This window comes from Oryctolagus cuniculus, chromosome 16, assembly GCF_964237555.1.
Source record: "Oryctolagus cuniculus chromosome 16, mOryCun1.1, whole genome shotgun sequence".
Taxonomy (NCBI): domain Eukaryota; kingdom Metazoa; phylum Chordata; class Mammalia; order Lagomorpha; family Leporidae; genus Oryctolagus; species Oryctolagus cuniculus.
Genome location: NC_091447.1, coordinates 58,783,392 through 58,810,991, shown reverse-complemented (window position 1 = coordinate 58,810,991; position 27,600 = coordinate 58,783,392). Strand labels below are relative to the sequence as shown.

Genomic DNA, 27,600 nt, shown 5'->3' with positions numbered 1-27,600 from the left:
GCTGATTGGAGAAACAGGAGGCGACTCTTTAACGAGACAGGAGGTGGGGCGGAGCAGCAATCGTAGGGGCGGGACTCACTGAAGGAGGCGGGACTTACTGGAAAGACCCATTCTGATTGGAGCAGGCGGGGCCGGAGGCGGGACCGATTTTCGAGGGAGGGGTGTGTACAGAAGTGGGCGGGAACAAATAAAGCGTGGGGTTCATTATGGCAACCGTGAAGCCGCTCCTCCGGGTCAGAAGATCCGGCAGCTTGTCCGAACGGGGAGACCGGGGCTCCGGTGGGCTGGGGTCCGCAGGGGGCCGAGGCGCGCGTGGGCTCCCCGCCCCGTCGGATCTCCGCGCCCCGGCCGCAGGGGCCCCTGGGAGCTGAAGCCATCGGGGTTGCTATGGCGCCGGGGGCGGGGCGGGCCGACTCGGCGGTTTGGCTGGAGGGAGGGGCTTTCCTGCGGCCCCGCCCCCCGCGGCCCCGCCCCCGCCGCCATGCGGCCCGCCCCGACTGCGCTGTGGCTGCGCCTGGCCTTGGCCCTGGGCCTGGCCCTCGTTGGGCCCCTGGCTGGGGGGCGGGCCTCTGCCCGGGCCCCCATCTACGTCAGCAGCTGGGCCGTGCGGGTGTCCCAGGGCTACCGGGAGGCCGAGCGCCTGGCTCGTAAATTCGGCTTCGTCAACCTGGGGGAGGTGGGTGGGACCCGGATGGACGGGCAGTGGGGTGGGGGCTGGACGACCCCAGACCCTGGCCGATGGGGGCTCCGAGAACCTCCGAGCCCGGCCATGCCTCAGCCGCCCCCCGCTCCAGGGCCCACAGGCGCCAGGCACCTGCTGCCCCCTCGGGGCTCCTGGCTGGGGCCGGCCCCTGTGGGGGCCCCGGGGGCGGGAGCGGGTCCCAGCCGTGGGCCGCTTCCCGCACCCCCAGATCTTCCCTGATGGGCAGTACTTCCACCTGCGGCACCGGGGCGTGGTCCAGCAGTCCCTGACCCCACACTGGGGCCACCATTTGCGCCTGAAGAGAGAACCCAAGGTGAGCGCGGCCTGGAGGGGCCCCCACTTCCGGTCAGCGCCCACCTGGTACCTGGCTCTCTTGTGGCTGGAGCAGGAGCCCCGGGGGTCCCCGCCCGGCCCCTCCCAGCAAGGAGAGAACTTTCTGTCCCCCTGCCGAGGGCCGGGCCGCAGATCCCAGAGCGCGTGCCTAGGGGTCCCCCTGCCATAACCGAGATGGCGAGACCAGAGTGTGGTTTGCTGGCCGCCGGCGGGGCCGGGGCCGCACACCCCTGGCAGTGGGCAGCTGGCCGGTGGATCGGGTCTGTAGGACAGAAAACCAGCGAGGGGCCCTGTGTCTGGGGCTGAACCCCGGCGGGGCCGGCCGCCCTGTTGCTGAGTGGGGGTGCTGGTTTGGGGGATGAGGAGGGGTATTTAGGGGGCTGGTGCTGTGGCCCCGTCCGTCGCCCGAGGCTCCAGCACGCCCCCACGTGGGCGCCGGGTCAGGCACGCCCGGGCTGCTCCGCTCCCCGCGGGGGCAGTGAAGCCGGACACCTGCCCCCGCGGGGAGACCTGGACAAGGCTGCTGGCTCGGCCTGGCCCAGGGTGCGCAGGAAAGATCTGGAACGAAGACGGGGGAGGGGCAGGGGCCCCAAAGAGCCGCCCTCCCCTCGGGGCCTGGACAGGCAGTGACCCGGGCCGCGCGCACCCAGGTGCAGTGGTTCGAGCAGCAGACGCTGCGGCGGCGGGTGAAGCGCTCCCTGGCCGTGCCCTCGGACCCCTGGTTCCCCCAGCAGTGGTACATGGTGAGTGCGGGGCCTGGCGGGCGGGGAGCGGGCAGGCCGGCGCCGACCCCCGCTGACCCCGCGCCCTGCCCCGCGCAGAACAACGAGATGCAGGCGGACCTGAACGTCCTGCGGGTGTGGAACCAGGGCCTGACCGGCCAGGGCGTCGTAGTCTCCGTGCTGGACGACGGCATTGAAAAGGACCACCCAGACCTCTGGGCCAATTACGTGAGGAGGGGGCGGCCGGGCGCGGCGGCCGCGGTCCCGCCCCCGCGCCCAGCCTCACAGCCCCGCCCCGCCCCCAGGACCCCCTGGCCAGCTACGACTTCAATGACTACGACCCCGACCCTCAGCCTCGCTACACGCCCAGCGACGAGAACCGGTGAGCCCGGGGGCCTCCCGGGGCACCCCCGAGCGGGGGCGGGGCGGCTGTGACGCGCACCTGTGGGCCCTGGCGACAGGCACGGGACCCGCTGCGCCGGGGAGGTGGCCGCCGTGGCCAACAACGGCTTCTGCGGCACGGGCGTGGCCTTCAACGCCCGCATCGGAGGTACCCGGGGTCCCCCAGGCGGAGGGGCCGGCTGCGGGCGGGGGTGGTCCCGGGGCGGGGGGGGCGGGCGGCTCAGGGCGCAGGCGCGGCCCGCCGCAGGCGTGCGCATGTTGGACGGCACCATCACGGACGTGGTCGAGGCGCAGTCGCTGAGCCTACAGCCGCAGCACATCCACGTGTACAGCGCCAGCTGGGGCCCGGAGGACGACGGCCGCACGGTGGACGGCCCGGGCGTCCTCACCCGCGAGGCCTTCTGGCGCGGCGTGACCCAGGTGGGGCCGCGGAGGGGCGGGGCAGGCGCGCGCGGGGGGCAGGGCGCGTGCCCGCGCGCCAGGCCGACGCCCCCCGGCCTCCGCCCACCCCAGGGCCGCGGCGGGCTGGGCGCGCTGTTCGTCTGGGCGTCGGGCAACGGCGGGCTTCACTATGACAACTGTGACTGCGACGGCTACACCAACAGCATCTACACGCTGTCCGTGGGCAGCGCCACGCAGCAGGGCCGCGTGCCCTGGTACAGCGAGGCCTGCGCCTCCACGCTCACCACCACCTACAGCAGCGGCGTGGCCACCGACCCACAGATCGTGAGTGGGCGCCGACCCGTCCGCTCCCTGGGCCCCCGCGCCCCCCGCGGGCCCCACCCAGGCCCTCCCGCCCTCCCCGCTCTGGCCCAGCCCCGGGCAGTCCAGGCCTCGCGGGGCTGGAGCCAGGCGGCCCGGGGCCTCTCTGCACCCAGGTCACCACGGACCTGCACCACCAGTGCACGGACAAGCACACGGGCACCTCGGCCTCGGCCCCGCTGGCCGCGGGCATGATCGCCCTGGCCCTGGAGGCGAAGTGCGTGCCCGCCCGCCCGCCGGCCCGCCCGCCCTCCGCAGCCCCCCGGGCAGGGCCCCGCTGACCCAGGCTTCCTGTCCCCAGCCCGTTCCTGACCTGGAGGGACATGCAGCACCTGGTGGTCCGCGCGTCCAAGCCGGCCCAGCTGCAGGCCGAGGACTGGAGGACCAACGGCGTGGGGCGCCGAGGTGCGGCGGGCCCGGCGGGGGCGGGGGCGCGCGGCTGGGGGGCGCCCGTGAGTGACGGCCGCGCCCCCGCTCAGTGAGCCACCATTACGGCTACGGGCTGCTGGACGCCGGGCGACTGGTGGACTTGGCCCGCACCTGGCTGCCCACGCAGCCCCAGAAGAAGTGCGCCATCCGCATCGTGCACAGCCCCACGTGAGGCCCCGCCCCTCCGCTCCGCACACCTGCCGCGGTCCCCCGGGGAAGGGGACCCGGGCCCCAAGCCCTCCCCTCCCTCGAGGCCAGAGCCCCCTGCCGGCTGCCCACCCCACCCCCGCCTCGCCCCGCCCCCAGCCCCATCCTGCCGCTGCTGCACGTGACCAGAAACGTGTCGGCCTGCGCGGGGCGTGGCAACTGGATCCGCTCGCTGGAGCACGTGCAGGTGCAGCTGTCGCTGACCTACAGCCGCCGCGGGGACCTGCAGATCTCGCTCACCAGCCCCATGGGCACGCGCTCCACGCTCGTGGCCATCAGGTGGGGCCCCGGGGGTGGCGGCGCAGGGATCTGCCGGCCGGCGCCGCCAGGGCCGACCCCACAGCCCGCCCTGCCCGTCTGCGCCAGGCCCTTAGACATCAGCGGCCAAGGCTACAACAACTGGACCTTCATGTCCACGCACTTCTGGGACGAGGCCCCGCAGGGCGTGTGGACCCTGAGCCTGGAGAACAGGGGCTACTACTTCAACACTGGTGAGAGCGCTGTGGCCCTGCGGGGCCCCACAGCCGCCTGCACGGGCTTGGCTGGCGCACAGTGGGCGCGCGGCTCCCGGGAGAAGCCGAGAGCTGACCCCTGCACGCAGTAGGTGCGCAGTGACAGATGTGCGGTGGACACCCGAGGGGGGGCAGGGGGAGAGGAGCCAGGCCCGGCAGGCCCAGGCTGCCCATGGTGACCCCCGCGCAGGGACGCTGTACCGCTACACGCTGCTGCTGTACGGGACGGCCGAGGACATGACCGCGCGGCCCCCGGGCCCCCAGGTGACCAGCAGCGCGCGTGTGCAGCGGGACACAGAGGGGCTGTGCCAGGGTGAGTGCCTGGCGCCGCGCGGCCGGCGCGCTGGGAGGGGGCGGGGGCGGGCAGTGTGCGTGTGCGGCCCAGGGTGGGCGGGCAGCAGGGGCCCCGGGAGGGGGCGCGCGGCCTCACGTGCGCGTCCCCGCCCCCGCCCCGCGCAGAGTGCCCTGACGCCCTGGGCCGACGCTGCGTCTCCTGCTGCCCGTGATGGCCCTTCCAGGACACCCGGCGGGCGGTGAGCTCCACGCGGAACGGACGCCAGGGCCTCCCCTCCCGGCACGGCCAGCCGGAGCCTCCTCTGCGGGGGCCCGAGCTCCCCCAGCTCGAGGGACCGCCCCCGGCGCTCCCCCAGCCCAGCCGCCGGAGCCCCGGCCTGGAGGAGGAAGGTGGCCTCGCCCCGGCCCCAGCCCTTGCTCGCTGGGCACGAGGCGCAGGCCTGCCCGGGGGACCCCGCGACGCCAGGCCCAGCCAGGGCCCTCTGGAACCTCCCGGCTCGCGCAGGAGACCGACGTCTCGTTGTTACAGATTTTGGAGTGGGGTGGGGGGTGGGGCGTGGGGGGGTGGGGCAGAAGCCGGATCACGACCAGCATTCCTTCCCTGCCCCGGGGAAAGGCGGGCGGGAGAATGACCAGCCGCGGGCCGGCTCTGGGCTTGCAAATAAAGGCTGACCAGCAGCACCAAGGCTGTGGCTTCCCCCGGGCCGCGGGAGGGTCCCAGTGACGACCACGTCCAGGCAGCGGAGCGCCCGGGCCTGCACACGAAGCACGCCCCCCCCCCCCCCGCTTCTCCATATTGTGACATTTTAAAAAGTGGGGGTGGGGGGGTGAGAGGTCCTCCACCCGCTGGCTCACTCCCCCACTGGAGCTGGGCCAGGCCGAGGCCAGAGCCAGGAGCTCCATCGGGGCCTCCCACGCGGGCGCAGGAGCCCGGTACCCGGGATGTCCCCATGCGTCCGCAGGCCATCAGCGAGGAGCGCGGTCACGCACTGCCCCCGGGGTGTGGGGGGCCCCGGCGCGGCCTAAGCCCGCAAGTGGCCGCCAGAACCTCGCAGAAGCGTGCGCGGCGCCCGCTGTCCGCAGAGCGGGCCGGTGGCGGCCGGACAGGTGCGCCCCTCGGACACGCCGTGGGCGCACTCGCCGGCTGCAGGGAGCTGGACACGGGCGAACAGGGGCATCGCTGCGGGCGGCCCCGCCCAGCTCAGGGCGGCCCCGCGGAGCCTTCCCGGCCCCAAACGGGGGGCGGGGTCTTCCTGCCGGCGTCCGCGCGGACACGGGGTCGGGCGGTGGCCGCTCGCGGGGCGCGGAGCAAGGGTGACTGACGGCTGCCGTCCACTGCGCCGCGCAAAGCTGCTGCGGGACCCGGACCCCGCACCAGCGCCTGGGGTCCCCGCGGCGGCCGCACGCAGGGTCCCGCTCCGTGGAGACTCGGCCGGCTGGACACTGACCGGAGCCTCAGCCCCGACCGCCGGCCAGCCGCGCAGGCGCAGTCCCCTGATGGGGGCGGGGCTTAGCGGCGAGCGCCGGAAGCAGGCGTCACGTGCCAGGGGGCGGGTCGCGCAAGGCCGGAAGCGGAAGCGGCTCGCCCGGGCGGCTCGGGGCTGGCGTCCCGGTGAGTCGGGGACGGCCTCCCCGGGCAGTGGCCGCGGCGGGGACGCGCCTCGTAACGCCTCGTCTGCCACCTGCAGGCATGGGCTCCAAGGCCAAGAAGCGCGTGGTGCTGCCCACGCGCCCGGCGCCGCCCACGGTGGAGCAGATCCTGGAGGACGTGCGCGGGGCGCCGGCCCAGGACCCGGTCTTCACCGCGCTGGCCCCGGAAGGTAGCGGCTCGGGGCGGGGCAGGGGCGGCCCCGAGGCCCCCGGAGCGGCGGCTGGGGCGCCGTGCGTGGGCCCGGGGCCGACGGAGGCATTGGCGCCGCTAACGGAGGGGAGCGCGCCCCGACAGGGGCCGTGGTGGGGGTCGCAGGGGTCCCCGGCCCGGGGCGGGGCTGAGAAGGGGGCGCGCGAGGACAGGGTTCCGCGGGCAGGGTCGGGTGGACTCTGGGCTCCGCCAGGCGCTCAGCTGTACCGAGCCCCGGGCCCAGACGCACCGAGAGCGCCGCCCCCGCCCGCCCCGGAGCGCCCCGTGGGCCGAGGCCTGAGGATTCTGGGGAACCTGCCGTTCTTTCTCCTTCTTTCTTTTTTGAAAAAGACGTTAGAGACGGAGATCCGTTCCGTGGTTCCCTCCCCAAATGGCTGCAGCGGCCGGAGCTGGGCTGACCAGGAGCCGGGAGCTCCATCCGGGTCCCCCACGCGGGTGCAGGGGCCCAGGGACTCGGGCCATCGTCCACTGCCCTCCCAGGCCACAGCAGGAGCTGGATCGGAAGTGGAGCAGCCGGGACTCGAACCGGCGCCCACGTGGGGTGCGGGCCTGCAGGCGGCGGCTGCACCCGCTGCCCAGCGCCGGCCCCGGGAGCCTAGTGTTCAGAATGAAGTTATACGGGGAGGGCACCCACGTGAGACCCGGATGGAGCTCCTGGCTCAGCCCCGCCTGTTGTGGCCATCCGGGGAGTGACCCACAGATAGAGGACCCCCCCCCGCCCTCCCTCTCTCCCTCTCTCTCTCCCCCTCCCTCCCCTCTCTCCCCTCTCCCCTCTCTCCTCTCTCCCCCCCTCCCTCTCTCTCTCCCCCTCTCTCCCTCTCTCTCTCCCCCTCCCTCTCTCTCTCCCCCTCCCTCCCTCTCTCCGCCTCCCTCTCTCTCTCCCCCTCCCTCTCTCTCTCCCCCTCTCCCTCCCTCTCCCTTCCTCCCCCCTCCCTCTCACTCTCCCTCTCCCTCTCTCCCTCCCCCCTCCCTCTCTCCCTCTCTCCCTCCCCCCTCCCTCTCTCCCTCTCTCTCTCTCCCTCCCTCCCCCCCCATGAACTGACAGCCCCAGCCGTAGGACCACATTCCGTGCCGGGCTCTGTGTGACCAGGGGCCGCTGCCGTCAGCCGGAGGTTCTGGGGGACAGGACACCTGGTGGAGCCCGGGCCCAGCCGCGTCTCGCGAGTCCCCTGTCGCGAGCAGGCGTCGGGCCGGGGTTTGAGGCCAGGGAGGAGCTGGCAGCCCCCGCACCCGCCTCCTGCTGCTGCTTGGGCCCTGGGCTGTGGGGGGGGTCGTGGTCCGGTCCGGCTCCCCGCGGGCGGCCAGGGAGAGCAGCCGCCCGGGTGTGGCCCCATCATGGCCGAGGAGGGCGCAGCCGGGACCTGGGACCCCGCTACTGCGACAGGCGTCCCCGGCTGGCGTGTGCCAGGGCGTGCGAGGTCACGCGTGGGCCCCGCGTGGCTGTGGGGCGCCCAGGCCGCCGGGGTGGGGTCTGCAGGCACCAGCCTTGGGGGCTCCCTGGCCACTGACGCCCCTCGCGCTGTCCCAGACCCCGCAGGAGACCCCAGGAGGCGTGAGGACCCCGAGGCCCAGCGAGAGCGGCTGTACCAGCAGAGCCGGGCCTACGTGGCCGCCAACGCGCGGCTGCAGCGGGCAGGCGAGGGGCTGAGCCGGCAGTGCCAGGGCCTGCGGCGAGCCGGCGCCCAGCTCGAGCTGGACGTGGGCCACGTGACGCGCGCGGCGCTGCCCGGCGCCTCCGGCTGACCCGGGCCCTTCCCCGGCCCGGGCGCCGGCTGGACCCTGCGTGGCCACCGGCATCGCCTCCCCCCGCGGACTCTGCCCATCTCGCGGGCTGCTCTGTGCTCCGGGGCTGGGGGGGGGGGGGGCGGCCGCCCTGGCGTGGCCCCGCCCCTTCGTGGCCGTGAGAGAGGCTGCCGCAGTGGACAGCGGAGCAGCCACGGGCCAGGCCCTGGACGCCCTCCCGGGACAGAGGCCCCGCCGGCCCCGGCTCCCCGAGTCCCGGGGGCTGGGCCGAGCCCCAGGAGTTTCCCCTCCTGCCTGAGCCTCGGAGACCCCCCCACCCACCCACCGGGCACTGAGGCCTGACAGCCTGGACCACAGCCAAGGACGGAGCCGGACGGAGATGCCCCAGGGGGACAGAGCCCCGCCCCCACCCCTCACGCAGCGGAGGCGACTGGACAGCTCCGTTTATTAAAGTTGTGCGACACGGATGCGGGGGCGTGGTCCTTTACATGGGGTGCTGGCGGGCGGCGGCTGTGTACACTGCAGGGCGTGGGGGACAGGCGGGAGGCGGAGGGAAGGCCGCCCACCCTCAGTGGCCCTGGGAATGGCGGGGGGGGGGGGCACTGGTGTCCAGGGTCAGGGGCCGGACAAGACCCGGTCCCCAGGACGGCTCAGCTCCATTGTCCAAAGGTCACTCTGTGGTCTCCCCACGCCGGGCGGGGCGAGCTGTGCCTGCGTCTCCCCCTCCCAGCCCCAGGCCCGGGGACACCCGGCAGTCCGTGTGTGCGGAAGCCTTGGGCACTGCCCTCACCACCACCCCCCCGCTGGTCATCTCCTGGCCGCTGCCCCTGCTCCCCAGGCCCCTGCTCCTCCTGCGGGGCACGGGTGGGGCCTGAAGGGGGCGCCTGCCCGGGCTGCTGCCTGCGGCTGTCTGGTCGAGGCCCACAGGTGTGGAGGACAGGGCAGGGCAGGTGGAGCCCCCTCCCCGGGGTGGGGGGTAGCCCTGCTGGGTTCCCTCCCACGGCCGGATCCTGCAGGGAAGAGGTCGCTGGCTCTCTCTGCAGGGCGCTCCTCCGTGGAGGTGGGCGGGGCCGCGGGGGCCCCTCTCCCGCTGTGTTCAGGCTGCCAGGGTGCGATGAGGCTCCGCCCCCGGGCGTGGTGAGGCTCCGCCCCCGGGCTGTGATAGCCCTGGAGTCGTATGGTCAGTGCAGAGGAAGCTGGGAGGGAGCTCAGAGCCGGGCGCCCCGCCCCCTCCACACCTGCCTTGGCCACGGAGCCTCGGCCGGGCAGTGGCGTCCCGGGGCAGCAGGGTTAGCCCGACCCCAGCCCGTCCCTCTCACACCTGCTGGCCTCCAGCCTCCCGCACGGGGGCGGGTGGGGGTCCAGGGTAGCCTGGCGGCCCCCTCCCCTCCCTGCCACCTTTCCCTTGGCCCCCTGGGGCGCTGTCTGGGCTCCAGCCCACACCCCTGCTCCCCCAGCTGAGGCTGGGAGTGGAAACCAACTGGCGGGCCCTCATCAAGGAATTAGCAGGAGCAGTAATTACAGGCTCCCGTCCTGCTCAGCGCGACAGCCCCAGCCCGCCTCTGAGCCTGCTCCCTCCCCTCGGCCGGGTGAGCCTGGGGGTTCCAGCAGCGGCTCCCCGGGGTCGCCTCTAGGGCGGGCACTTGCACCCCATTCCCTTCGGAGACGAGGCCTTGGCGAGGTGCGGCCGCGGTGAGCTGGCCTGCTTGGCGCATCTGCACGACATCCGCCAGGCTGGCGGGGGCCTACTCCAGGAGGCCGGCGGGGGCGGGGGCCGGGGCCTTCTCCACGCCGGCGTCCGCGGTGGCCGTGGCCGCCGCCATGGGGCTGGGCACGTAGTTGAAGGGCGGGACGCGCGCTGCGCGGCTCGGGGAGCCGTGCCGGCTGGCAGGGAAGCCCCCCACGGCGACACCCAAGCCCTCGTGGGCGAAGGGCACGGGGGCAGGGCCCTTGGCCGGGGCGGGCCCGTCCACGTCGCTGCCCAGGAGGGCGGCCGGGGCGCCGGGTGGGGCGGGGGGCTGCTCCCTGCTCTCCAGGCTCGGGGACGTGCTGGCGTTGGCCTTGGGCTGCGCCACCTCCTCCGTCTGCACCACGGCGTCGCTGGTCTTCCGCGGCGGGGGGCCGGCCGGGCCCTCCTCGGGCGAGGCGCCCCGGAGCGGCAGGGCCGAGGCGGGCAGGGTGCTGCGCAGGATGTGCGCGACGTCCTCGTCCCGGATGCGCCGCCACGTCGTGCCTGGCGCGACCACCCTGGGCAGCGGCCGCGCCTCGCCGTCGCTCCCGCGGCGCTGGGGGGCGCGCGCCGGGGGCGCTCCCGGGGCCGCGCCGTCGGGCTTGCGGGCCACGCTGATGTGGGGCAGGGAGGAGTAGCGCTTGACCGCCTCCGGCCGCGCGGGGGGCGCGCGCACGGGCAGGCGCGACGGGCTCTCGGAGCTGGTGCGCCGGGGCGCGCGCGGGCCGGGGCCTGGACCGGACCCCGGGCGGGTCGGCTGCTGCCGGGGCGCCGCCCTCAGCTCGTCGCAGCGCGAAGAGCAGAGGAAGACGGCGGGGAGCGCGGGCCGGCCGCGGCGGGGCGACGCGCCCTGGGAGGCGGCGGCGGCGGCGGGGCCCGCGGCGGGGGACAGCTCCGTGCGCCGGCGCCGCAGCAAGCCGGGCGACTCCTTGATGAAGGTCAGCTGGCGCCGGAAGCCCGAGCGGTCCGAGGACTCGCTGCCGCTGGAGCGGGCGGAGGCCACACGCACCAGGCCCAGTCGGCCCCCACGCGCCGCCGCCGCCCCCTCGCGGCCTCTGGGGCTGGGCTCCGGGGCGGGTCTGGCCAGCGGCGGCGGCCCGCGCCTGGCCGGCCTCTGCATGAACGGGATCCGGACGGGCGACTTCTGGGTCTTGTGGTGCTTGGCCAGCAGGGCCCGCGCCGGCGTCTTGGGCACGCCGGGGGCTGCCGGGCCGGGCAGAGACCCTGCAGCTGGGGTGGCCGGGGGCGACTTCCTGGGCAGAGGCTGCGAGGCCGGCGAGGTCTGGGAGGAGCTTGAAGAAGGGGTCTTGGCCAGCCGAGCAGGGGGCGTGGCGCTCCTGGGGGCGTGGCTCAGCGCCGCCAGCTCCGAGATCTTGCCCGGCCGGTGCAGGCTGCGAGAGCGCTGCTGCCCGGGCGCCGGCGCCTTGCCCGCAGCGGGCGGCTGTGCCGGGCTAGGGGGCTCCGCCTTCCTCGGTGTGGCCCGGGGGCCAGGGACAGCTTTGGGCTGGGGCCGGGTGGCCGGGCTGGGCACGTAGATCACTGTCCGCCCCCGGAGAACAGCCGGCACCCCCGCCGCTACCTTCTGAGCCGCGCGCGGCTTCTCGGGGCCGCCGGGGGCGCGCGGGCTCGCGCCGCTCTTGGCTGAGGCCAGGCTCCGTTTCTCCGGCCGCCGGACACTGCCCTCCCCTGCCCCGGCTCCGGGCCCAGGCTGGCGCCTGCTCCTGCGCTTGGAGAGCTGCAGGGAGGGGCCCGTGGACAGAGCAGACCCCAGGGACAGGAGCGAGTCGGACTCGGAGGAGGCCTCGCGGGGGGCCGCCGCAGCCGCCTGGTGCAGCCACGTGACGATGGAGTTGGCGCCCTCCTGGATGGCGCGCCACTCGACGCTGTCCAGGTCGGAGGCCCGGTCTGAGCCGGCCGCCTCCTCGCCGCGGTCCCGGGGCGCCTCTGCCGGCCGCTCGTCCTGCCCGGCAGCCCGGGCCTTGCGGCGCCGGGGGCCAGAGGCCAGGGGCCGGCGCCTGGGCATGGCCGAGCCGATGCAGCGGCGCAGCAGCTCCTCCTCGGAGCGCGGGCTGGGGGAGCTGTCGCGCCCGCCTCCCCGGCGCGGGGCCTGGGCGACCGTGGGCTCCGGGCCTCCCCGGCGGCTGGCCGGCCGCTCACAGGGCTCCGGCTCGCTGAGCGAGCTGGCCGAGGAGCTCAGGGAGTAGCAAGGCGGGGTCTCGTCGGCGATCAGCCGGGGCTGGGCCCGCGGGGGCGGCTGGGCCGGAGCGGCCGCCTTGGCTGGGGCCCTGGCCTCCTTCCCGCCCCGCTTCAGGGCGCGCGGGATGGCGGACGGTCGCCGTGGGGGCGGCCTGGCCGAGGAGGGCGCCTCGTCAGAGTCGTAGAAGCAGTACACGGCCTCCTCGGTGGGCGTCGTGAGGCACAGGGACTGCCTGCCCCCTTCCCCCCGAGCCCGGTCCGAGTGGGCACTTGGGGGCCGGCCCAGGGGCAGCTCCAGCCCGGCCCGGCTCCTGCCTGTGCCCCGGGCCTGCTCCGGGCTCCGGCCGGCGCCCCCGGCCTTGAGCCGGTGCCCCGAGACCTGGCCGGCGGGGGCCGCGAGGCCGGGGGGCTCCTGCCTGTCCAGCCGGCCCCGGGGCTGCTCCTTGGGGGGCCCCTGCAGGGTCTCGTCGCTGAGGGACGCGGCGCTGGAGAAGTTGACCGGCGTGCCCTCAGCCGAGTCGGTGCACGAGTCGTCCTCCCGGGCCGGGGCGGGCACCAGCATGTAGACGGGCACGGGCAGCGCCCGGCGGCCGGGCACGAGCGCCGAGGCCACCTTGCGGAGCCGCGCGGGCACGGCCGCCCCCAGGCACTCCCGCAGCAGCTCCAGCTCCTGGTCCGCGGCCGCGCGGGTGCGGGAGCCCGCGGGCGCCGGCCCCTCCTGGCGTCCGGCGGCCTCTTCTCGCCGGCGCTGGCCGGCGCCGCGGTCGGGGCAGGTGGGCGGCAGCAGCCGCAGCTCCACGTCCTGCTGCACGTAGTGCTCGTGCAGGGCGAGCGCGCTGAGGCTGGAGGCGCAGGAGAAGTTCTCGTCCGGCTTCTCCACGGTGAAGCGCACGCTGCCCGCGTCCAGCTCGGAGGGCAGGCGGCAGTGCTCGCGGCAGTCGGCGATGTCCAGGAAGCGCTTCACGTAGCTCTCCCACTGCAGGCTGAACTGGCTGCTCTCGGGCGGGCCGGGCGGCGCGGCCGGCGGCGTCTTGCTGCGGCTGGGCGGCATGGTCTGCCCGGGGCTGTCGGGCAGCTCGCTGGGGCTCACGGTGCCGCTGCCCAGCCCGCTGCAGGGGTCGCTGGGGATGGAGCTGGCGATGGACGGGCTCTCGAAGCTGCCCAGGGAGCTCACGGAGCTGCAGCGGCTCAGCACGAGGGGCGTCTCCTGCACGCAGTTCTCGGACGAGCTGGACGGCGTGGCGTCCTCCACGCCCAGGCCCCGGCCGCGGCCCCGCCGGGGCGCCGGGATGGCCACGGGCAGGGAGGCGGCGCCCGGCCCGCGCCACGCCCCGTCCAGCTCCGCCTCTCCGGGGCCGGCCTCCTCCAGGCCCTCGAGGGAGGAGTCGCTGTCCAGGTCTCCGGCCTCGCTGGGGCCCGGGCGTCCGGCCGAGGACAGCGAGGACAGCGAGCTGCAGCGGGACAGCGAGAGGGGCCCCTCCTGCGCCACCAGCCTCTGCAGCGCCCTGCTGGCCGCCGCCGGCCGCCCCGCCCCCAGCTTCTCGGGCACCTGGCTCAGGCCCTCGGCCACCAGCCAGGCCTGCTTCCGGACAGCAGGGGGCGCCTCGGGGCCGCCGGGGGCCCCCGCGCCCGCCCTGCCCGCGGCCTCCAGCAGCGGCACGTGCTGATAGGTGGGCGACAGCTTGATGGTGCGCACGCGGGCGTCGGCGCCGGCGGCGTCCCGGGCGGGCCCCTCGGCCTGGCCGCCCCGCAGGTCGAGGTCCAGCCGAGCGGGCCGCGGCTGCGCGCCCGGGAGCTCCTCGCGGTGCTCGGCCAGCGCGGCCAGCGGGCAGGGCCGCATGTGCTCCCGCGGGCAGTAGCCGTCGCTGGTGCTGCCGCTGTTGAGGCTGTCGTTGGACAGGCTGGCGTGGGCCGCCTTGAGCCGGAGCAGGGGGTGCGCCCGGCCCCCCGCCTCCGGCCGGCCGCCCTCGGGGCCGCGGCAGGGCGAGCAGGACTGCGCCCGGCCCTCCCGCGGCGCCTCCTGCCCGGGGTCCCCGGAGCTGAGGCTGAAGCTGTCGTCGGACGAGGTGTGCAGGGCCGAGATGTCCTCCACCAGACGGTCGATGCGCGCCACCGCCAGCGCCAGCTTGGCCTTGGCCTTGGCCGCCGCGGCCGCCTCGCCGCCGGCCTCCTTCTCGGGCTCCAGGCCGCGGCGGGCCGGCGGGGTGCGGGCCAGCGCCTGGCCCTGCAGGAAGGGGCTGCCCAGGAAGAGGGAGAGCACGGCCGGGCTGGCGGGCTCGGCGGTGGCGGCGGCCAGGGACGGCGCGTCGTCGTCGTCGAAGCAGCCCGAGTCGGAGGCGTAGTCCCGCGCCAGCCCGTCCAGGTGCCGCAGGGGCGGCAGCGGCTTCTTGGCGGCGGCCTCGGCCTCGGGCAGGGCCTGCTTCTCCAGGTGGCCGAGCGCCTGCGCCAGGTGCCGGGCGTCGAGCTCCGCCTCCAGCGCCCGCTGCTTGCGCACGTAGAGGCTGGGCACGCAGGCGCCGGGGGACACGGCCGTGGCGGCCGCCTGGTGCTTGGCGGGCCGGTGGGCCAGCAGGTTGCGCAGGGCGGCGGCGCTGCCCATGGCGATCATCTTGTGCCTGGAGTGCACCAGGTTGCGCAGCATGCCCACGGCGCCCAGGTCCCACAGCAGCTCCTGGTCGCGCGCGCTGCGGGCCGACAGGTTCCAGAGCGTGCCGCACGCGTTGCTCACGATGGTCAGGCTGTGTGAGGTCAGGTGCTGCAGCAGCGTCTGCAGGCAGTTGTGGTCGCGGAGCACCTGCCTGGGGGGCAGGGGGCGGGTCACCTGTGGCCGGAACAGGCGGCCCCGCCCCGCCCCCGGGGATAGGGCAGCCAGCGGAAGGCCCCGCCCCCCGGGGATAGGGCCGACAGCGCAGACGCCCCCCCCCCCCCGGGGGATAGGGCGGTCAGAGCAGACGGCCCCGCCTCCCGGGGATAGGGCAGCCAGCGGAAGGCCCCGCCCCCCGGGGATAGGGCAGCCAGAGCAGACGGCCCCGCCCCCCGGGGATAGGGCAGCCAGCGGAAGGCCCCGCCCCCCGGGGGATAGGGCAGATAGAAGGCCCCGCCCCCCAGGATAGGGCAGAGCAGATGGCCCCGCCCCCCGGGGATAGGGCAGCCAGAGTGAGCGGATGGCTGAGCAGACGGCCACGCCCCACCTTCTGAGGATTGGGCGGTCAGAGCAGACGGCCCCGCCCCTCGGGGGGATAGGGTGGGCAGAGCCGATGTCCCGCCCCGCCCCACCCTCCGGGGATAGGGCGGGCGTGGCGGGCATTTGGGGGCGTGGACCAGCAGGTAGGAGGGGTGGTGGTGGTGTGTCTCTGCGTTTTTCAAATAAATTTTAAAGTAAAATTCAGGGCAGGTGTTGTGATTATGTAAAAAGCCACCACTTGCGATACCAGCATCTCGGATCTGAGCGCCAGTTCCAGTACTGCGGCCCCGCCCCCGCGCCGGCTCCCTGCCAACCGTGTCCCTCCCCCTCTCCCTCCTGTCTCCCTCTCTCCCCCAACTTCCTCTCCCCCTCCCATCTCCCTCTCTTCCTCCCTCTCCCTCTCTCTCCTGTCTCTCTCCCCCCTTCTCCCGTCTCCCTCCCTCTCTCTCTCCCTCTCTTCCTCCCTCTCCTTCTCTCTCCTGTCTCTGTCTCTCTCCCTCTCTCTCTCCCTCTCCCTCTCTCTCCTGTCTGTCTCCCTCTCTCCCCACCTTCTCCCATCTCCCTCCCTCTCTCTCCCCCTCCCGTCTCCCTCTTCCTCCCTCTCCTTCTGTCTCTGTCTCTCTGTCTCCCTCTCTCCCCCTCCTTCTCTCCTGTCTCCCTCCCTCTCTCCCCCCTCCCATCTCTCCCTCTCCCCCTCCTGTCTCTCCCTCTCTCCCCCCTTCTCCCGTCTCCTCCTCTCTCTCCCTCTCCCTCTCTTCCTCCCTCTCCCTCTCTCCCCCTCACATCTCTGTCTCTCCCCCTCCCGTCTCCCCCTCTCCCCCTCCCGTCTCTGTCTCTCTCCCCCTCCTGTCTCTGTCTCTCTCCCCCTCCCGTCTCTCTCTCCCTCGCCCCCTCCCATCTCTCCTTCTCTCCCTCTCCCCCTCCCGTCTCCCTCTCCCTGGCCCCCTCCCTTCTCTCCCTCTCCCCCTCCATCTCTCTCTCTCTCTCCCCCTCCCGTCTCTCTCTCCCTCGCCCCCTCCCATCTCTCCCTCTCTCCCTTCTCTCTCTCTCCCTCGCCCCCTCCCATCTCTCCCTCTCTCCCTCCCCCTCCCGTCTCTGTCTCTCCCTCGCCCCCTCCCGTCTCTCCGTCTCTCCCTTCTCTCTCTCCCCCTCCTGTCTCTGTCTCTCTCTCCTCCTCCCGTCTCTCTCTCCCTCGCCCCCTCCCATCTCTCCCTCTCTCCCTTCTCTCCCTCTCCCCCTCCCCCTCCCGTCTCCCTCGCCCCCTCCCGTCTCCCTCTCCGCCGCCCGCCCGCCCGCACTGACCGGTAGTCCTCGCGCGTGGCCACCAGGCTGGACACGTTGCGCAAGATGCCGCCGCCGCTCTCGATGATGGCCAGCGAGGCGCCCTGGCACTTGTAGGTCAGCGTGCTCACCAGGAAGCCCAGGGCGCCGTCCACCGCGCACACGGCCGCCTTGTTCTCCGTGCTGTGCGCGGACAGGTTCCACAGGGCGCTCAGCACACTCTTGAGGGTGGACTCCTGGGGGCGGGGGCACAGGTCCCGGCGGGGCTGCAGCGTCAGGGCCCACGCGCAGCCCCGCCCCCCGCCGGCCCCGCCCCTAGCCCCGCCCCTAGCGCCCGATTGGGGTCACAGGACACCCGCGCCCCGCCTCCGCCGGCTCCACCCCTAGCCCCGCCTTGGAGTCACAGGACACCCGCCCCGCCTCCGCCGGCCCCGCCCCTAGCCCCGCCTTGGAGTCACAGGACACCCGCCCGCGCCCCCGTACCCACCTTGCAGGCCCGCAGCGCGCACTGCGTCAGCGCAGACACGCTGCCCACTTCCCGCAGGGTCTTCTTGCTGCTGAGGTCCGCCCTCCAGGACAGGTTGCGCAGGATGCTGGACACCACCTGAGGCCGGGGCAAGCGGCACCGTGGGCCCCGGGCCCGGCCTCCCCCAAGCCCAGCACGCGGGGCGCCCCCACCCCACTACCTGGTGCAGCTCCTCGCTCTCCGAGGCCAGCTGGGCCACGATGGCCTCCATGCAGCCCCTGCGAGCACACAGCGTGGCCTGTGGGGGCGACAGGACAGCTCTGGGGTCACGGCAGGCAGGGCCTGGGGAAGGCCCCGCCCCCAGCAGGGGCGCAGGCCAGAGCCCCTACCCTGCGGTGAGCACTGCTGTCCACAGGGGGCGTCCCGCCACCCCCGCCGGCTGCCCAGGCCCCGCGACCTGGCCCCCAGGCCCTTGACCCCGCCCCCAGGCCCCATGACCCCGCCCCCAGGCTCCGAGACCCTGCCTACCGCCCCTCACCTTGTTGGCCACATCTCCGAAGGTGAGGTTGGTGAGGGCCATGCCCGCGTAGCGCCGCAGGGCCAGGTTCAGGGGGTCCCGGGTCACCCCGTGCATCTCGTGGTCCACCTGCAGCAGCTCGGCCACCGCCTGCAGCCCACCTGCGGGCACCGGGACGGCCAGGCTGGGGCGCGCTCTCCCCGCGGGCCACGCCCCCCACCCCTCCCTCCTGCCGGCAGCCTCTGCCTGTGCCCCCCCCCCCCCCGCGGAGGTCCAGAGCCAGGAGGGGCCGAGGGGTGCCCGGGGCCGGGGCTGGAGCCAGGAGTGAGGGCCCCGGCCATGGGGCCTCTGTTTGGTCGGAGGCAGCGGCCGGAGCCCTGCGCTGGGGCGTGGTCAGCGTTGGCCGAATTCTGAGACACCGGGCGGGGAGGAGATCCGAGGCTCTCCGCGCCCTCGGCCTATCAGGACCCCGTGCACACCCCCAGGTTTTGGGGGCTCCGAAGCTGATTCCAGGGGCTGGAGCCCCTCCCCCCGGCGTTATGACGCCCGGGGTCAGAGCCCGGCCCAGCAGGGGCCCCAGACTCCCTGCACCCCGCTATGACCTCGAACCGCAAAAGTGCGACTGTTGGTTGAAAGCAAGGACACATCTCTCATCCGCTGGTTCACCCCCAAACGCCTGCAACAGCCGGTCTGGGCCGGGCGGGGGGCGGGAGCTGGAGCCGGAGCTGCCGCCTCTGGCCTGGCGGGGGCGGGGGGGGGTCGGCTGCTGCCTTCCCAGGCACTCCGATGGGGAGTGGCTGCACCTGCTACGCCACCCCCCAGGCCCCTGGGGACCATGGCGCCTGGCCCTGCTCCCTGGTGTGCCCGGGACAGCGACGGCTCCAGTCCCTGAGCCCCCCAACCTCGTGGGAGACCCGGATGGAGCTCCTGGCTTCAGCCTGACCCAGTGGATACCTCTCAAGCAAAATGGGGGATGAGGGGTGGGAGACCGGGAGGGGGAGGGGTGGACAGCCGCGTCAGGGCAGACACAGGAAAGCTGAAGTCGTCTCTTGCTACCTCTCTGGTCAGGACAGGGGCCGGGGAGCTGACGGCCGGGAGGGCAGTGGCCGACGGTCCAAAGGCTGGGCCCCTGCACCGCGTGGGAGACCCGGATGGAGCTCCTGGCTCCGGATGGGCGCAGCTCTGGCCGTCGCGGGCAGTTGGGGAGTGAACCCGCGAATGGAAGACCCCTCTTTGTCCCCCCCCCCATAACTCTCTTTCAAATAATAAAACTAAAGAAATCTTTGAAAAAACAAAACCATGCCCAAGGCCCCGGCCGCCGGCTGTGGCCAGTGGAGGGCGGGCGCATGTCCAGCCATGGGGACCTCCCGCCCGTGTTTGCGGCCGGGGGGGTGGCCTCATAATGTCCCTGAAGTGTCGCCAGGCTTGCGCCCACGCATGCACCTGCCCGGGCCCGCGGGGGCCGCCCACCACGAGCTGAGGCTGGAGGGGGGGGCTCACCCAGCTCGTTCATGGCCCGGCGGTACTCCTCGTCAAAGGACAGCTTCATCACTGCGCAGGTGGCCTGGCAGATCTGCGGCTCGATGGGCACTGGGGCTGTGGGCGAGGGGCCGGCTCAGACCCCGCACGCCCGCCGGCCGCCTGCGCTGGGCCAAGTGCGACCAGCGGCAGAAACGGGGACCGAGGTCTGCGCCCCGCCTGCGCCACCAACATCGGCAGGGGGGCAGGGGACGGGGGAGGGCGGGGGTCTGCTCTACCCAGCTGTCATCGGGCTCCAGAGACAGGTGCGGGGGGGAGGCTGCGGGGGGCGCGCGGTGGAGGCCGGGGCGCGCGCAGTGGAGGCCGGGGGGCGCGCGCGGTGGAGGCTGCGGGGGACGCGAGGTGGAGGCGGGGGGCGCGCGGTGGAGGCCGGGGGGCGCGCGCGTGGTGGAGGCAGGGGGCGCGCGGTGGAGGCCGGGGGGCGCGCGCGGTCGAGGCCGGGGGCGCGCGCGTGGTGGAGGCGGGGGGACGCGCGGTGGAGGCCGGGGGGCGCGCGCGGTGGAGGCCGGGGGCGCGCGCGGTCGAGGCGGGGGGGGGGCGCGAGGTGGAGGCCGGGGCGCGCGCAGTGGAGGCCGGGGGCGCGCGCGGTGGAGGCCGGGGCGCGCGCAGTGGAGGCCGGGGGCGCGCGGTGGAGGCCGGGGGCGCGCGCAGTGGAGGCCGGGGGCGCGCGGTGGAGGCCGGGGGCGCGCGGTGGAGGCGGGGGGCGCGCGGTGGAGGCCGGGGGTGCGCGCGGTGGAGGCCGGGGCGCGCGGTGGAGGCCGGGGCGCGCGGTGGAGGCTGCGGGGGGGGGGCGCGGTCCATGCTGGGGCACGCGCGCGGTGGAGGCGGGGGGCGCGCGGTGGAGGCCGGGGCCCACGTTCGAGGCCGGGGCGCGCTCACCCCCGCCGGCGCTGCCGTCCGGCCCCGCGGCGCGCGCCTGCAGCCAGTCCCAGCAGGTCTCGCAGTAGGCGCGGATCTGCTCCAGCACGTGCAGCACACGCATCTCCTTGCGCGCCAGGCCCTGGTCCGGCTGCGAGAAGACGATGTTGTGCAGCGCCGCGTTGGCGCGCATGCGGGCGTCCTTGGCGCCCGGCGTCCCCGGGCCGCTGGCGCGCGCGCCCGCTCCCGCGCCCGCCTCGGCGCCGTGGAGGATCTGCAGCAGCAGCGGCAGGCAGCCGGAGCGCCGCATCGCCACGCAGCTCTCGGGCGAGCTGGACATGGCCAGCAGCGTGCGCGCCGTGTCCTCCTGGTCCCGCGTCGCCAGCATGGACAGCAGCCAGAAGACCACCTCCACCTGCCGGCAGAGGCTGGGGTCGGTCGGGCTGGGCCGCCTGGGGGCTCCAGGAGGCAGAGTCCCCGCCGCACCGCGGCCCCGCCCCAGGGCAGCCGGCCCCGCACGCTCACCTTGCTGTTGCCGGGCTGAGGGGCGCCGTCGTCGGGGTGCGTGGGAGCTTCCGCCTCGGGCTCCTCGTCCACGGGCACCGACTTCACAGCCAGCAGCGCCTGCAGGGGGCGCGCCAGGCCCGGCGGTCAGCCCCACGGCGGGGCGGGGCGGGGGCGGGCCGCGTCCCGGCTCCGCCCCCAGCCCACGCCCCGCCCCGTACCTGGGGCTCCGTCTGCTGCACCCGGTCCTGCGCCTCCAGCAGCTGCTTGTCGATCTGCTCCAGGCGGGAGGCGCGGATCTGCGCGGGAGAAACAGGCGCGCTGGGACCCCCCCACGGCCCCGCCCCGCCCCCAAGGCCCCGCCCCCCGCCCCCGCCCCCGCCGCGGCCGCGCACCTGCGCCCGCTGCACCATCTCGTCCGAGGTGCCGAAGCGCTCCTCCATCAGCGAGCGGATGTGCTGCGCCTCGAACTCCAGCTGCTGGCGGATGAGGTCCATCTGCATGGAGAACTGCTGGGGGGCGCGCGCGGGCGCGGTGAGGGGGCGGCCAGGCCCCGCGCCCCGCGCCCCGCCTCCACGTGGGGCAGCTTGGACAGGCCCCGCGCCCGCGCCCCGCCTCCACGTGGGGCAGCTTGGACAGGCCCCGCGCCCGCGCCCCGCCTCCACGTGGGGCAGCTTGGACAGGCCCCGCGCCCCGCGCCCGCGTACCCGCGCACCGTCCCCACGTGCGGCAGCTCGTCCAGGCGCTTGGACAGGCCCCGCGCCCCCGCCCCGCGCCCGCGCACCGTCTCCACGTGCGGCAGCTCGTCCAGGCGCTTGGACAGGCCCCGCGCCCGCGCCCCGTCTCCACGTGTGACAGCTCGTCCAGGCTCTTGGACAGGCCCCGCCGCCCCGCGCCCGCGCCCGCGCCCCCGCCCCGCGCCCGCGCACCGTCTCCACGTGCGGCAGCTCGTCCAGGCGCTTGGACAGGCCCTGCAGCTGCGAGTAGTACCACAGCTTCTCCTTCTCTTCCTTCTCGATCTCATTCAGCAAGAAACACCTGGGGGCGGGGGCGGGGGTGGCCGGGGTCACTCCGGGCTCCGCCACCGCCGGGCTGCGGCTGGGGCTGGGGCCCACCCGTGACGGGGGCCAGCGAGGGGCCTGGCGCCGATTCCTTGGGGCGCGCCCCGCCTCGGGGAAGGCCTCCCCCAGCTCCCGGACGCTCGGCGCCCCGCGTGCAGCACAGCCCCCGCGACAGCGCACGCCCATTCCCCAGAGCGGAAGCCTGAGGGTGGGAAGGCGGGCGGCGGCCGTGCCCGAGCGCGGACACCCCCAGGCTACTCCGGAGTCGACGCGCGCACCCCAGCCGAGCCGGGCACCGGGCCCCTGCCTGCCCCTGCTGGCCCCCAGCCCGGGCCTCCTGGACGGCGGCCCCCTCTCTACAAAGGCCGCCCTGAGCCCTGGCACCGGACAGCGCCCGCCCCTAGCGACGCCTGTGTGTCGGGAACCCCCGGCCCGTCCTCTTGGCCCGCTGTGGGCAGTCCCCTGGGCCTGGCCAGGAGGCCGCGGGCCACCCGCTGCGGAAAGGGTCAGAGGTGGTGGGCGGAGCCGTGGTTGGCGGAGGAACCCGGGGAGGAGGCGGGGCGCGGCCACGTGACTGCCCGGGTCCTGCTCCCACGCTCTCACCGTTCGCGGTCCAGCTCCTCCAAGAGGCGGATGGTGGCCCGGCCCAGTTCCCCAAAGCTGTCCTTGGAGGGCGCGGGGCCGTGCACCGGGCTTCCCTCCGGGGTGCGCGGTGCGGGGGGCTCGGGCCCCAGCGCGGGAGGCTGGAACTTGAGGTTGTACAGGCTGGTGATGTCCATCTGCAAGGCTGCGGGGGGGCGGGGGGGCAGCGGGAGCGGTCAGCGCGTGGCCGCCCTCCCGCGCCGGGGGGTGGGGGCGTGCGGGGGAGCCCCGGCCTCACCTTTCAGCTGCTCCAGGACCTCCGTCTGCCCCGAGGACAGCAGCACCCGCGCCTCCTGCTCCAGTTTGCCCTGTAGCTGCTTCAGGACCTCCTGGGGAGGGGAGGAGCCGGCTGTGGGTGGCCGCCGCCCCCGCCCCGCCCCCCGGCCGCCACCCCTGCGCGGCGCCGGCCGCACCTTCATGCCCGACGTCTCGGTCTCCAGCTTGGACAGGTGGCTGGAGTTGTGCCGCCGCCCCCCCGGCCGCCGCCCCCGCCCCGCCCCCCGGCCTCCGCCCCCGCCCCGCCCCCCGGCCGCACCTTCATGCCCGACGTCTCGGTCTCCAGCTTGGACAGGTGGCTGGAGTTGTGCCGCCGCCCCCGCCCCGCCCCCCGGCCGCCACCCCTGCGCGGCGCCGGCCGCACCTTCATGCCCGACGTCTCGGTCTCCAGCTTGGACAGGTGGCTGGAGTTGTGCCGCCGCCCCCGCCCCGCCCCCCGGCCGCCGCCCCCGCCCCGCCCCCGGCCACCACCCCCGCCCCCCGGCCGCACCTTCATGCCCGACGTCTCGGTCTCCAGCTTGGACAGGTGGCTGGAGTAGTGCCGCCGCCCCCGCCCCGCCCCCCGGCCGCCACCCCCGCCCCGCCCCGCCCCCCGGCCTCCGCCCCCGCCCCCGCGCGCGCCGGCCGCACCTTCATGCCGGACGTCTCCGTCTCCAGCTTGGACAGGTGGCTGGAGTTGTGCCGCAGCTCCTGCCGCAGGTGGCTGTTCTCGGCCTTCAGGGCCTCCACCTGCCGCACCAGCTGCTCGTAGGACGCGGCGGAGCTCATCTTCCACTCCTGCAGCGCCTGGGGCGGGGGCCGGGGGTCAGCGCGCGCCAGCGGCCAGCCGCAGCCCCGGGGCCCCGCGCGCAGGGCCACCGTGGACCCCGACAGATGCGGGGAGTGGCGGTGGGGACAGCGGCAGGGCCCCCGGGCAGATGTCTGGTGTCCAGGCAGACACACAGGCCAGGCGGCCGTGGACGGCAGCTGCTCCCCAGGTGGACCGGCCGGGCCGGCCCCCCCTCCGCGTGCCAGTGCTCACGGCCCCCCCGAGGCCGGCTGGGCGGGCAGATGGCACGTGGCCCAGCTGACGGACAAGGGGGCTCCGTGGGGGTCGGCCGGCAGTGGCCAGGGAAGCGCAGGGAGGCCCTGGGGGTGGAGTGAGCCCACCCGATCGGCCCCGCGGCCCTGCGCCTGGAGCCCCCGCGTGTGCGGCACCCGCGCGGTGCCCGCCGGAGGGGGCTGCCCCGCCCCAGCCCCTGCTCTGTCTCGCGGGGGTGTCCGCGCCTCAGCCCAGCCTCCTCCCTCTGTCCAGCTGGCCGAAGCTTCCCCCCTCAGCTTGGCCCTCCTGCTCCCCCTCCCCACGGCCCCTTCCTCTTTGTTCCCTTCCCGGCCGCGCTCTCCGCCCCCCTCCGTCTTTGTCTGCGGCGAGCCAATGACAGCTCATCCCCTCTGCCGCCTCCCACCTCGGAGCCCCCTCCCCAAACCAGCCCTGCTCTGCCCACTGGGGACGCCGCCCCCCGCCGCTGGCCCCACACTGTCACTCCTCTGCTGCCCCCAGCCCACCTGGTGTTGGCAATGGCACAGCTGGAGTTGGGGTGAAGGGGGCGGAGCCAACCCATTTGCAGACCCCTGCGCCCCCCCCCCCGTGCCAGGCTGTGGCTGCTTCCCTGCCACAGTTAGCTGGTTCCCAGGGGAGGAACTGGGGTGCGATTGGAACCCAGACCCGCCACCTCCCCACGCCTGGGTTTGCGGGAAGCCCCCGCCTCCCACCCGAGGTCAGGGTCTCTCGGGACACCAGCCTGGATGGGGGCCACACGGACAGAACCAGGGTCCGAGGCCAGCCAGGTGGGGGCAGCGGACAAGGCGTGCCCATCTGCCCCTCAGCCCATGCCCCACGGCCTCCCGCAGCCCTGACCACGATGGACGTGGCCCCTCCCACGGCTGCCCCACGTGGCTCTGCAGTGGCCCAGGCCCAGCCTCCCCTGACACCCATGTCCCACAGTCAGGGGTCACTCCCGTGACCCCAGCATCCCCGCCTGGCACCCCGCAGGGCCCTCTCACCAGCCCCAGCCTGGCCTCCCACAGCCCAAGTCCACTCCTCCCACACGGTCAGCAGCCCCGTGGTCCCCCTCCGACCCCGGCCTGGCCTACAGCATCTTTCCTAACTCCTGCCGTCCGTCACGGTGCCACCTCCTCCAGGAAGTCCCCCTACCTGCCCTTCCCCGCTCAGGGTGCTGTGTCAGGGGGCCTCCTGACCGAGCAGGAGTGGACGCCGGCCCCTCCCCCTCTTAGCAGGAGGGGACCTTGGCGCCCAGACCCGAAGCCAGGGGCCCGCCCCGAAGCGACAGGGACACCGGCCTGGCGGGCCCGTCCCCGCAGCCCATGCCCTGCGGGAGGGCGGCTCCGGCTCCGGCGTCTGCGGGAGCCCCGCCCCCGCCCTCCACCGGGGAACACGCACCCGCGGACTTGCAGTTGCGCTGGGGCGCCCCGGCCTGGGGCTCCCGTTCTCCGCGCGCCCCGGCAGGGATCCCGGCCCGGCCACGGGGTAGCCGCAGGGCGCGGGCTCCGCGGCGCGGGCACGGGGCTCCAGGGTGGACAAAGCCTGGTCGGGCCTGGCCAGGCGGCGCCGCCGCTCCCGGCGTTGGACGAGGCCACCGCGAGCGGGGGAGGGTGCGGGATGCGGGATGCAGGCGCAGCAGCCAATGGCGGCGCGGGAAGACGGGCTGGTGCCATGGCAACAGCCAATGGCGGCCCGGGGCGGGGCCCGGCGGCAGCCGCGGGGCGGCGAGCCTCTGCGCCGGGCTCAGGGGCTGCGTCTTCCGGGGGTGGGCGACCCCCCCGTGAGTGAGGGGCGCCCGAGGACCAGGGCCCGTGTCCCCCCCCCTCTCCCCCGTGTAAGGCGAACCCTCTTCCACTGCTGGTACGCAGGGTCTGAGCAAAGCCCGAGTCTTGGGTGTTACATCAGAGCCTTCGGTGGGAGCCGGGAGGGGGTGTGGGATCTCAGAGCAGGCTCAAGCCCCTCCCCACAATTTAGAGGTCCAGCTGGAACTCCCCAGGGTCCCGCTGTCGGGCGAGGGGGGCCGGGCAGCCCCCCCGCCCCCCACTTCTCCCTGCCTCCCCGCAGGGCCTGGGGGCCTCAGTCACCCTCAGAGCCCGCTCTCCCCAGCCTGTCTTTGTCTCCCTCCCGCGACCCCAGTGTCTACCCTGTCCCACACTTGACCCCCGCCCCAGTTCCCGGTGACGCCCAGGGCCGAGCCCGCAGCCCCCGTGCAGGGTGCGGAGGCGGCCAGGCCCGAGGACCCGGGATGTGGCAGGCTGGGAGGCCAGGGCACGGCCAGCGCCCTCTGCAGCCCCCTTGGCCGTATGGGGAGAGGCTGGAGGCTTTGCACGGGCTGGGCGGCGCCACGGCCTTGAGGTGCCCAGGAGCCACGCGGCTGGAGACCCCAGCAGCCCAGGGCCTCCAGAGCTGGGCGTGGCTGGCCTGCGTGTTATTAGGGTAAGGCCCCTTGCTGGGGGCTGGGGGCGGGCTGGGAGGGGCCAGGCGCTGGGGGTGCTGCAGGGTGGGAGTGGGGCTCGCCCGGGCCTCCAGGCCAGAGCAAGGCGGGGCTGGCAGAGCCGGGGCTCCCCTCCGCCGTCCTGTGACCTTGGGGGGGGGCTCTCTTCCGGCCTCAGCCTCCAGCTGGGTGCACTGGCAGGGGGCTTACACAGTCCCTGTCCTCCAGCCCAGTGGAGCTAAACCCCAGTGCCAAGGCCCTCTCCCGGCGGGGGTGGGCAGGGAGGCCCCGTGGCCAGTCCCATCCTGGTGCACACGGGCTCACTGAGGCTCAGCCAGGAAGCAGACGGCGGAGTCAGCCCCTGGAACCGTCCCCCCCCCCCCCGCCCCGGGAGGGGGTTATGGCCAGGTCCTGGAAGGCTGAGACCCCAACCCTCTGGGACATCACCCCCCACCGCACCCGGCAAAACCGTGGGCCGAGTTCTAGAACCCTGCTCCTCACCAGCCCTGGCCCAAGGCCTTGCACACCACAGGGGTCAGTGTCCTTGGGCCTCCTCATTCCGGACTCGGCTGGCCCTTCCCCACCGCCGAGCCACTCCGTGCCGGGGTGGGGGCGGAGGGGCAGGTGCAGCCCCCCGCACATGGCAGGGGCGGCCCGCAGGCTGGGAGCCAGGGCAGGCCAGGCAGGGCCCCGCTGCGGTCAGGCCGCGCCCTGTGGCGGCTCGGTCCCCCAGGTGCGCGCCCCGTCAGCACCGCGGACAGCTCCCCCGCCCCGCGCCCGCCCAGGCTCTGCGTTGACGGAGGCGTGACCTTGCGCTCCCCGCTGCACCCCAGCCTCAGTTTCCCTCAAGTGGGAGACGTTTCAGCCCCGGGATTCAGAACGTCGGGGAGGCCGGGGAAGTGCTGAGACCCCTACGGATGGATGACTCGCGTGAAAATCAGAGCGACGTCGGGGTCGCCCCACGCGCGGCGTACGGAGCGGGAGACTGAGGACCTGCGGGGGCGTAGGGCGTGGCCGGACCCCCCACCCTGCGCACGCGTCTCCGCGCCGTGCGCCCCAGCGGCAGGGCCCCAGCAGGCCCCAGTCCTGGTCCGCGCAGTGGGGAGGGGTCAGAGGGTCTCCCTCAAAGACCGAGGGCTGGGGAGGGCGAGGCCTGCGCTTGCGCAGACCTGCGGGGGGGGGGTCGCCGCGGCGCACGGAGGGGCTCCCAGCCCCGCGAGCATCCCGAGGCAGTTTCCCTGGCAACCGTCTCCAGGGCGACTGCGCCAGACCCCGACCCCTCCGGTCTCCGTGCGCTTGCCACCTCGCCCCGCCCCCGACGCAGACCGCCGCTCCAGCTGTGCAGACCCCGGCCCGGCCGCGTCCAGGGGCGGAGCCCGCCCCCACCGACAGGCAGGACACCTGCGCCCTACCTGGTCCCCGAGAAAGGCCGAGTGCATTAGGCCCAGCAGCGCCAGGAGCCCCATGGAGCCGCGGCCGCCTCGGACCAGCCCGCGCCCCGCCCCTCGGCCGCGGGATGGGGGCGGGGGGCTGCGGCGGAGGCAGCCTGCGCCTGCGCAGAGGGCGGAACCACCCCGCGGGCCGGGGCGGAGCTCCCCCGGAAGGGGGCGAGGCGGGGCGTCTCCGGGGCTGCCGGCCCTCACGGGGAGGGGGTGGGGGCGGGGCCGGGGGCCACGCGCTGGGCACTGGAGGGTGACAGGGTGACGGTCGGTCCCTGAGCAGCTGGAAGGGGCCGCGCGGAGGACGGGGCGCCCCGCGGTGCGTGCGGCGGCTCGGGCGCCTGCCGGGCCCGCCAAGGGGCACGGAGACGCTGCAGACGCCCGCTGCGCGCCGAGGTCCCCGAACCCCGAGCAGGGCGCCGTGGGCCACACCGCATTCACTCAGTGATCTGAACACTTATTAG

General features: G+C 75.1%; 3 protein-coding genes across 24 annotated transcripts; 2 read left to right on the top strand and 1 right to left on the bottom strand.

Annotated features, from left to right (window-relative positions):
- The first annotated feature begins 99 nt into the window (after positions 1–99).
- PCSK4 (proprotein convertase subtilisin/kexin type 4) lies at positions 100–5,152 on the top strand. Of its 16 annotated transcripts, none has more exons than XM_070058484.1 (15): positions 209–676; positions 912–1,016; positions 1,687–1,779; positions 1,858–1,986; positions 2,064–2,140; positions 2,220–2,308; positions 2,408–2,580; positions 2,674–2,886; positions 3,039–3,139; positions 3,224–3,327; positions 3,402–3,519; positions 3,658–3,837; positions 3,933–4,049; positions 4,261–4,334; positions 4,589–5,124. In XM_070058484.1, the coding sequence occupies exons 1-15, from the start codon at positions 482–484 to the stop codon at positions 5,086–5,088; spliced, it is 2,268 nt and encodes a 755-aa protein (XP_069914585.1). In that variant the 5' UTR covers positions 209–481; the 3' UTR covers positions 5,089–5,124. The 16 variants fall into 16 exon arrangements, 13 of the variants coding, with proteins under 13 accessions (XP_069914589.1, XP_069914585.1, XP_069914588.1 ...); XM_070058486.1 differs by having other exon boundaries at positions 219–676; positions 2,766–2,886; positions 3,925–4,049; positions 4,589–5,103; XM_070058485.1 differs by having other exon boundaries at positions 225–676; positions 3,925–4,049; positions 4,589–5,023.
- Positions 5,153–5,606: 454 nt separating this feature from the next.
- On the top strand, positions 5,607–8,435 carry C16H19orf25 (chromosome 16 C19orf25 homolog). Its single transcript, XM_070058502.1, has 3 exons — positions 5,607–5,976; positions 6,053–6,184; positions 7,754–8,435. The coding sequence occupies exons 1-3, from the start codon at positions 5,862–5,864 to the stop codon at positions 7,966–7,968; spliced, it is 462 nt and encodes a 153-aa protein (XP_069914603.1). The 5' UTR covers positions 5,607–5,861; the 3' UTR covers positions 7,969–8,435.
- APC2 (APC regulator of WNT signaling pathway 2) lies at positions 8,034–27,267 on the bottom strand. 7 transcript variants are annotated; one of them, XM_051828894.2, is made up of 15 exons: positions 27,110–27,267; positions 22,852–23,007; positions 22,184–22,274; positions 21,907–22,090; positions 21,172–21,280; positions 20,638–20,754; positions 20,464–20,541; positions 20,264–20,362; positions 19,760–20,153; positions 18,842–18,937; positions 17,363–17,502; positions 17,045–17,122; positions 16,846–16,962; positions 16,380–16,594; positions 8,034–14,691 (listed from the first exon to the last, which is right to left on the bottom strand). In XM_051828894.2, exons 1-15 carry the CDS (start codon positions 27,161–27,163, stop codon positions 9,714–9,716), a joined length of 6,906 nt encoding a protein of 2,301 aa, XP_051684854.2. In that variant the 5' UTR covers positions 27,164–27,267; the 3' UTR covers positions 8,034–9,713. The 7 variants fall into 7 exon arrangements, with proteins under 7 accessions (XP_051684854.2, XP_051684855.2, XP_069914576.1 ...); XM_051828895.2 differs by having other exon boundaries at positions 20,638–20,751; XM_070058475.1 differs by lacking the exon at positions 27,110–27,267 and adding an exon at positions 24,662–24,794.
- Between the last annotated feature and the right edge of the window lie 333 nt (positions 27,268–27,600).